The sequence below is a fragment of the Meles meles genome, chromosome 8 (assembly GCF_922984935.1).
Source record: "Meles meles chromosome 8, mMelMel3.1 paternal haplotype, whole genome shotgun sequence".
Classification (NCBI taxonomy): Eukaryota; Metazoa; Chordata; class Mammalia; order Carnivora; family Mustelidae; genus Meles; species Meles meles.
This window is the reverse complement of record NC_060073.1, coordinates 4008499-4016876: the sequence shown is the minus strand read 5'-3', so window position 1 is coordinate 4016876 and position 8378 is coordinate 4008499. Positions and strand designations below refer to the sequence as shown.

The 8378-nt window shown below is 55.1% G+C and overlaps 1 protein-coding gene across 3 annotated transcripts; it reads left to right on the top strand.

Moving 5' to 3' along the window:
* The first annotated feature begins 421 nt into the window (after positions 1-421).
* On the top strand, positions 422-6074 carry SMIM38 (small integral membrane protein 38). Of its 3 annotated transcripts, none has more exons than XM_046014386.1 (3): positions 422-605; positions 1275-1372; positions 1672-6074. In XM_046014386.1, the coding sequence occupies exon 3, from the start codon at positions 2475-2477 to the stop codon at positions 2628-2630; it is 156 nt and encodes a 51-aa protein (XP_045870342.1). In that variant the 5' UTR covers positions 422-605; positions 1275-1372; positions 1672-2474; the 3' UTR covers positions 2631-6074. The 3 variants fall into 3 exon arrangements, with proteins under 3 accessions (XP_045870342.1, XP_045870339.1, XP_045870341.1); XM_046014383.1 differs by having other exon boundaries at positions 1672-2473; XM_046014385.1 differs by lacking the exon at positions 422-605 and adding an exon at positions 983-1188 and having other exon boundaries at positions 1716-2473.
* The last annotated feature ends 2304 nt before the right edge of the window (positions 6075-8378 follow it).

The window sequence follows — 8378 nt, the reverse complement described above, 5'->3', positions numbered from 1 at the left end:
GGCATGAGAACCCCTGGGTGTTTGTTCCGGGTCTCGGTGCTGGGTGGCCCCCGCAGCCAAGCATGTACCCCAGGGGAGACTTGCGTTTGGCGCAAATGGACGTTGAAGCCAGGGGTCAGGGGCACAGAGATGGGTAAAGGGTCCCAGGGTTATTTTCTCCCTGGGGGTGACGGCCACCTTGCTAAGGTCTAAGGTCTGCTGCACCTGCCCATTAGGCAGACGCTTCTCAGGAGAAGTCAGCTTGGACACAGCCATGACATTGTCCAGGGGAAGGGGGCATTCACTTCCTCTCCTGAAGGGCGTGCTGACCTCGGTCTCGCTGACTCTGAGGCCGGGGCCCTCTGTGCAGGAATAGTGGGGGTAAGGGGGGAGCCTCTGTGATCTTAAGGAGTCCGGGCACATGGATGTCATGTGACGAGGATGCTGTTGACTTTTCGTGTCCCATGGTGTGCTTGGCAAACAGGGAGATTTACCCAAGGCCACCTTGTCCCCATCGGCTGGGTCGGGAGCTGTGCAGCGGAGGCGGAGGACGGGGCTCTCTGTCTGGCGCGTTCTCACCCCTCCAGCTGGCCCAGGATTCCCACCTGGGGAGACTGAGCACTCAGGTAAGCAAAGTGCCTGCTTGGAGCCAGCCTCTTTTCCCTCCCCAGCTTCATGGCTGCTTTCCCTTGGGACCTTGCTCCTGATGTAGATGGGTGGGTCCAGGAAGACAGCGCCCGCACACCCCGGAGGAATCATCTGGAACATTCTGGAAGCCCTTATCAAGCAGCCACATCTTCGAGAATGCTCTGTGTGATTACTGCTTCCCCACGGGCCTCCCACCGAGTTCTCACGTGAGTTTGACGTGATCTTCAAACCTCTGCACAAGGTGTACAAGCTCAGAGCCGAAGGTCACCTGTAAGAGTCATGGTCAGTAAATGCGCTGGGTCACCAGGCTAGACCCACCGGCTGGCGGCTCCCTCCGTGGACGGAGGCAGAAAAAGACATTTGCCACCCAGAGAGCAAAGAAGGGCCGGGTGCACTTTCAGTCGGGTGGTATCTGAGTTTGTAGGGGTAGCGTTGATGGAGGGATGCCAGGGGGATTCATGGTGGGTCTGGCCCAGGGTGAGCGCCCGGCACACGTTCCTGGGATTATCATCATGAAAACCACAAGCGAATGCTTCCACTCTACCCCTCTGCGCGTCTCAGGTTGTGCTCCTTGTCAAAGCCTTTGCATTTAGTCCTTATACAGAACCTTCTGGAAAGGCTGACAGGAGCATATTCTCATTTTGTAGGTAAAGACGAAATTCAGGAACAGGCTTCGGGTGGCCGCACTCCTGCAGGTCCCTGAGCCTTCTTCTGATGCCGTACCTGTGGCTGGACCATTTCCCAGGTGGGGACGGGCTGGGATCCCCAGCGCGAGGTTTTCAGAGACTTGGATCCTCCCTGCCGGGCCTCTGAGCCCCAACGGGGGCCCATTTGTGTAATGAGGCCAAAGCGTTGGAGCTGGAGGAGGCGACCCAACTGTCTCTTCTCCCAGGAAAGCATGTTGGGGAAAGGCCAGCGGTGGGGCTGGGGTGGGCAGAGGCCGCGCAGGCGTGCGCATCTGTGCTCGAGCGTGCATGTGTGTCTGTGGGTACGGGTGCGTGTGTGTTGCAGACCCACAAGGGCGGGCGGATGCTGTCATTTCAGAAACGGTGTGGGGACATTTCTGAGGACGTCCTCTCCGGCCGCAGGGGGACAGTCAACGACCCCGCGCCCCTTGCCCACGCCGCTCCCCGGATCCGCACGCCGGGCCCTTCGGATCGGACCGCGGCCGGCCATCTGCCCCGCTCTCCCGGGAGGGCCCTGCGCCCGGAGAGGCGGAGGCCGGGCCCCGCGTCACCGGCGAGGCCGGGGTGGGCCCCGCCGGGAGGCCGAGGGTCACCGCGAGGGCGAGAGGGGACGGGGTCCGGGCGCTGCTGGGAGCGCGCCCCCCCCCCCCCCCCGGCTCCGATCCGGCCGCCGCTGCCCTCCCCGTCCCCGCGCGCCCCAGCCCTGCCCCGCCGCCGCCGAGCCACAGCTAATTGCGCGGAGAAAGGGCCCGATTGTGTGCGCGCCGGAAGCGCGGGCGTGGGCGGCTGCAAGCGCCGGAGAGGGTGTCCGGCCTCGCCCCGCAGCTGCCGCCCGAGCCGCGGGGGTGACGTCAGCGCTGCGAGCGGGCGCCGGGGAGGGGGGGGGCGCGCGCGGCCTCCCGGCCCGGCCGCCCCACAATGCGTCCATTGTCGGCCCGGGGCCGCGCGCCGCGTGAATGGCGCCCGGGCTCTTGACCGCCGAGGCCGCGCCTCGCCATCCGGCCTCGCGCCCGCCGGGGAGGCCCGCCCCGGCCCGGCCCCCGCGGGAGCAGGCTGCGGCCCTCGCGCGGCCCGGGCCCGGATCCCCCGACCTACCCCGTGCTCCGCCCGGCCCCTCCGCACCGCAGCGCTGGGCCCGGCGCCGGACCGGGCGGCCTCGGCATGGCCTCCTGGCTCGGGGGAAGCCTGGGCTCCGACCCGCTGATGGTCCTGCTGGTCCTCATCCTGCTGGCGCGCTTCCTCCTCTGGTCCTGCCTCGGCACCTACATCGACTATAAGCTGGGCCGGCGGCCGCCGCGCAAACCCAAGGAGGACTAGGGGCCCCGGCAGGGCGCGGGCTCCGAGTGCCACCCTCGTGCGGGTCTTCCCCTCCCGGAGGGCCCCGTCCCAGAGGCGCCCTGTCCTGAGGCTGAGGGTGTGTGTGGGTGAGGGGCAGGGCAGGCAAACCACTCCTGCATCCCACCCACAAGGCAGACACGACAGTGTCCCACCCAGACCGACCTGGGCTGTCCTGGTCACTGCCCACGTCCCTTGCCGGGACAGAGGGGCCGCCGCGGCCGGCCTGCCCTCCAGGTTCTGGGGTCTGCCATTGGAGTGAGCGATCGTGAGGGTGGGTCTTGCTTTCACACTCGCTCTGCCTCCGGTTCTTTACACGGATGTTTGACCCACGAGGTGGGGGTGAGCCAGGGAGTGGGGGGTGGGAGGGGAGGACAGAGGTGGCCTCATCACAAGCCAGCTCCGCTGCCAGAAGGTGCCCTGTGTCTCAGCTTCCTTTTACACCCTCCGGCCCCGTCCCCACCCCAGGTGGGATAATAGAAATTCAGACAACGGCCTTCGTTTTCCCTTCAACAGACCCCTGAAGGGTCTCAGCACAGACTTGTGACACCTGAGATCAAGCCCAACTCCGGCTGACTGCGGATCAACTCTTTTTCTCCATCTCTAAAATGGGCGCAGTAATCCCTGCCTCCCTCAGAAGGGATGAGGAGGGTTGGAGAAGGGCTGGGGTGGGGGGCAAGCCCCCCATGTTCTGCACGCGGTGGGATGTGTGGAGGACAGTTGGGGAAGAGAAGCCAGGAACCCAGGGCCCTCTCTTCCTTTGTGCTTTTAAGTGTGTGGCTGAGCGGCCGCTCCGGAGGCAGACAGGCAGGACACTTGACGCGCGCCAAGCGTCTGGCTCCTCTCTGCCGCCCACCTCCCGGTCACGGTCACACCCCGTCTAAGGAGCGGGTGGTAGCTGGTGCTTCTCACCCTGGCAGCAGATTCTAATCGCCCGCAGATTCTAGCAAACGTGATGGCCAAGGCCCCCCAAGACCAAGAAGCCCGGGCAGGGACAAGGTGTCCCGGGAGGCTGGGGCCCGGTTGCTCTGTGCTTTCCCACAAGGACTGGGCACTTCGGTCAGAGCCGAGTCTTAAGGAGAAAGTGTCGCTGAGCTGGGCGAGCAGACTTGGGGAGCCCTGGCCAGGAACCGCCCACCTAGCCTCACGGCATCCTGGCAGAGGGACCAGGGGCCTGAGCCAGGGATGTGGTGAGAGCCGATGAGCTCACTGACATGGTGAAGATCTTGTCTCACTCCTGAAGGACCTGCCGTACCGAGCTAAGCGCAGGGACGGGGCAGCCAGTCGGCTGAAGCAGTGACCTTCTTGGGGGTGGGACTAACCGGCCACCCCTTGGGTGGTGGGGTGTCTTGGAGGACAGTTTGTAGATGAGGATGTTTTCTTATGGAGGACAGTCTGGGAAGTCTGCACAGGGTGGGGTTACCATGCATGGATTCATCCAGGGCTGGGGGGAGGGGGGAGGTGGCTGTCCCCTGGGACGCTGTATTGGCCAGTGGCCCAGCAGAACTCGTGTCCGCACTATGTCAGGAACCTGACTGCAGGATTAGGGGAGGAAATGTCCTCCTGTTCGTAAGGAAAATGTTCAGTTCTCTTCAAAATGATCGTGCACAGTTTCACCGATCTCTCAAAGAAGAATCACAGCTATTGCCACGGTCCTATACCAAGGAGGGTGGCCCACCGTCCTGGTTGGCCTAGGACTGCCCCAGTTTTAAAACTGAAAGTTCCATGTCCTGGGAGATCCCTCCGTCTCGGGCAGAGCGGGCCCCGTCCCTGCTCGGGTGGAGGAGAACTCAGTTCCCACAACCTTCTAACGCGTCTCCAGTGGCTGTCCTGCCCATCAGCCAGCTGCCGCCTGCATGTGCACGTGGGTGCATGGAACGGAACCCCCAGGCGTATTTGAGCTTCACCATTTGGCCCAGTGGGCCAGAATTCTGGGGCTCTCGCTGCAACCCCTTCCTTTGCGGTTGTCTGGTAGAGAAGACAGAAGCAGGAGGCTGCTGCCAACCCAGGACCCCAGAAGAAGACCAGATTCTGCCAGTGTTGAGTCCCTTTCCACTTAAACTAGTCAATATATTTCTTTTTCCCCCCCCTCTTAAGCCAGTTTACATTGGTTTCTTAATTCACAACTGACAAAATTCAGATTTGTGCAGTTCTCTGCACCCATGCACCGGCCTTCCATTCTGGTGTATGACTGGCTCAGAATGAGCGAGCACTCAAGAAGGGCATCTGAGTGAATGAGAGGATGGGCCCTGGCCTGATAACCAGGCAGCCACTGCATCTGGCTGCAAGTAACAGCCAGGTCAGCAGTGACTTCAATAAGAGAAGCTTTCCCCCCCTTCATTTTTCTTTTCTCATGTTGCAAGAAGTCTGACTTTTGTCATTCCCAGGCCATGGCACGGCAGTTCAATGCTATTACTGAGAACTTAAGCTGTTCCATATTTCTGTTCCGCTGTCCTTCACACACAGCTTTGGTCTTCATGGTCACAAGAAGGCTGCTGCTACCCCAGGCATCCTGAATGAGTCCCAGGCAGGAAGAGAAAAAGAGGGTGATAGAGGGGGAAGAGGCACTCCCCTGATATGTAAAACCCTTATTTGTACACCTCATAAACCAGAAGCACGTCACATGGCATCCTAAGATGCAGAGGAAGTTGAGAAATGGATTTGTTAGTGGGGCTTGTGGTTACCCTAGATAGCGTCAGTTTCGGTTATAAAGGAAGGCTAAATGAATATGAGGTAGGCAACTGACAATCTCTGTCACCGGTCCTTTGCCTTTATTTGTAATTGTCTTTATTTGGGACCTATTTTGGGTATTTGGGTGACTTTTGTGGTACCCCTATGTGCCAGCTTTGCCCTTGTCTGCTCTGCAGGGATAGTAGCTGAGCTCACCTGTCTTTTGCAGTTCCAACCTGGAGTTAGACTGGCTTCTTGGGGGCTCCTAAGAATTCATACCAGTAAGAAAGTCTGAGGCTGAGCCAGACACGTTTCTTCTGAGAGAGGCATGGAGATGATCCTTGGTCCATAGGGAGCAAAAGGCACAGACCTGGGGAACAGCTGATGGATAAGTGAATGGTGGATAAATGGAGGGGGAGATGTAGTCCTCTACTTGGTAACGTCACAGAGTGGAGTGCTCACTGTGTGAGAGGCAGCATGGATACAGTGTATAAACAGTGTCTGCCCTCAGGCAGCTTGCAGACTGGCAGCTCAGAAGTGGGCAGAGAGACCTGTAAGTAGATATTAGAGCTGCACTAGGCAGATGGTTAGTTAGTGCTAAAAATGTGGCAGGTGCAAATTAAGATATATCATCAGTGTAAAATACACACCAGATTTTGAAGGCTTGGTACCAAAAAATATTGTATAATCTCATTAGTAACATTGTTTTGATCACTGTTTTGATTATGTATTGAAACGATAGTATTTTGGACACAACTGGGTTAAATAAAATACTAAAATTAATTTCACCTGTTTCTTCTAATGTGTTTTAATGTTGCTTCTGGAAAATTTATAAACACATTTGCAGCTCACATTTTTATATCACAAAGCGTTGTGCCAGAATTGCGTAATGTAGAGAAAGTGCCCTGGTGGGCAAACGCACTCTGTGTTATAGGGACGCAGAAGAGGGCTTTCTTGAGGATGGTTTGAAGTGCTAATGTAAATACTACACACCAGAGCTTATGAGATGCAGCTAAAGCTGTTCTTTTTTTTTTTTTTTTTTTAGCTAAAGCTGTTCTTATGGGAAAATTCATTGCCTTAAAAATACTTAGATGAATAAAGGAGAAAGAAAAATTGATGAATTAAGTATATGGCTCAATAAATTTAAAAAAGAACATAGGACAAGCTAAGAAATACAGAAGACAGATAAATAAAGGCAAGAGAGGGAATTAGTGTAATAATTAAGTGATAGAATTAGCAAATGTCCCTGAGTCCTGGATTTTTAAAAATAACATTTCTTTTGGATTTCCTTTTTCTATTTAAAATTGTATTAAAATGCACACAATGTGGGGTACCTGGGTGGCTCAGTGGGTTGAGTCTCTGCCTTCAGCTCAGGTCAGGATCTCAGGGTCCTGGGATCGAGTCCCGCATTGGGCTCTCTGCTCAGCGGGGAGCCTGCTTCCTCCCTTCTCTCTCTCTCTCTGCCTGCTTCTCTGCCTACTTGTGATCTCTGTCAAATAAAAAAAATACACACAATGTAAAATTTACCATCTTAATCTTTTTTTTAAGAGAGAAAGAGTGAGAGAGTGTGAGCATGAGCAGGGAGGGGGGCAGAGGGAGAGAGAGAATCTCAAGCAGACTCCAGGCCCAACAGAAGCCTGACATGGGGCCTGATCTCATGACCCTGAGATCATGACCTGAGCCCAAAATCAAGAGTTGAACAGTTAACTGACTGATTGAGCCACCCAGACCCACCCCCCCAACTTAACCATTTTTCAGTGTATTTATAGTTCAGTGGTATTCTTGAGGGGGGAATAAACAAAAGTCAACCACAGTCTTATGTTTCAAATTTAGAGTAAGCTTATGAAACCCTAGGGTCCCACCCTTGACCTGAATAAAAGCAGAACCCCAGGCTCATGTACTCTCTGTCTCTCCACCTGTGCCCTTGCCGTGTGGCCTAAGGTGTGTGTGTACTTTCTACCTCTAAACCTTCATTTTTTTCAGTGTCCTGTTGGCTGCCTTGCAATCACAGTAAGAACCACAAGGGACATTCTAACCACAATCTTGGTTACTGGGAGGCTGAGACCACACACACCTCCTTCTTTAAGACAAGAAGGCATAAAGACCCAGAATGTTTCAAAGGAGGACTGCTGCCCCACCAAATACTCATACCATTTACACTGCTCTTAGCTCCTATAAGAAGGAAAGCTCCCAATTCTTTTAATGTAGTTGTCCTCTCATTGACGCCAAAATCCAGTGAAGATAGCATGGAAAGAAGAAATGCATGTTGATGTCACTTAGGAATAATGATGCAAAAATTCGAATTACTGCATTAAGCATCACATCGGGGGGATAAAACATGACAACCAAGTGGGGTGGGATCCAGAAATTCAAGGATGGTTGAATACTAGAAAATCAGTTAGTAGTATTTCCCACAGTAATTGCTCCAGAGAGAAAAATCACTTCATACTTCTCTTAGATTTATTTCCAAGGTATTTGGATAAAATTCACATCCAGTCTCAAAATAAAACTCATCATAAAGCAGGAGAAATAGGTAATATGTTGCTATGTTTTAACCTGGAAAGGTAGTTCTCTCTTAACAGGGAAGGTAGCCTCAGGACGGGTGGGGTAGTGTCCACAGTGTCCCTGTCAAAGTCACCATCAGGGTCACCTCTCGACCGGCTGAGAGGAAGGTGCTCACCAGCTGCTGGATGGGGTTCTGGGGTGAGGCACAGCCTGAATGACTGGGAAAGAGGAAGTACAGAGAGGTAGGGACGCTGGGGAGGAGAAGAACAGCTTCATATTGGTCACAGTGAGATGAATGGCTTCTTCGGAAAAGCAGAAGAGCCTCCCCTGAGAATGAAGGCAGATGGGTAACCATTCAGGAAAGTGGGTGGACCCCGGTCCCTATGGAGAAACCGCCTACCGCAGGCAGGTCTATATGGGGATACGGTGGCACAAAAGACCCCATTTGTAAGAGCAATGTGCAGAGCAGGGCATCTGGGAGCAAACTTCGTAGGACACGTGTCAGATGCTTGGAAGGTCAAGTTGTTCCCTTCTGTAGGTTTTGGGGTACGCTTT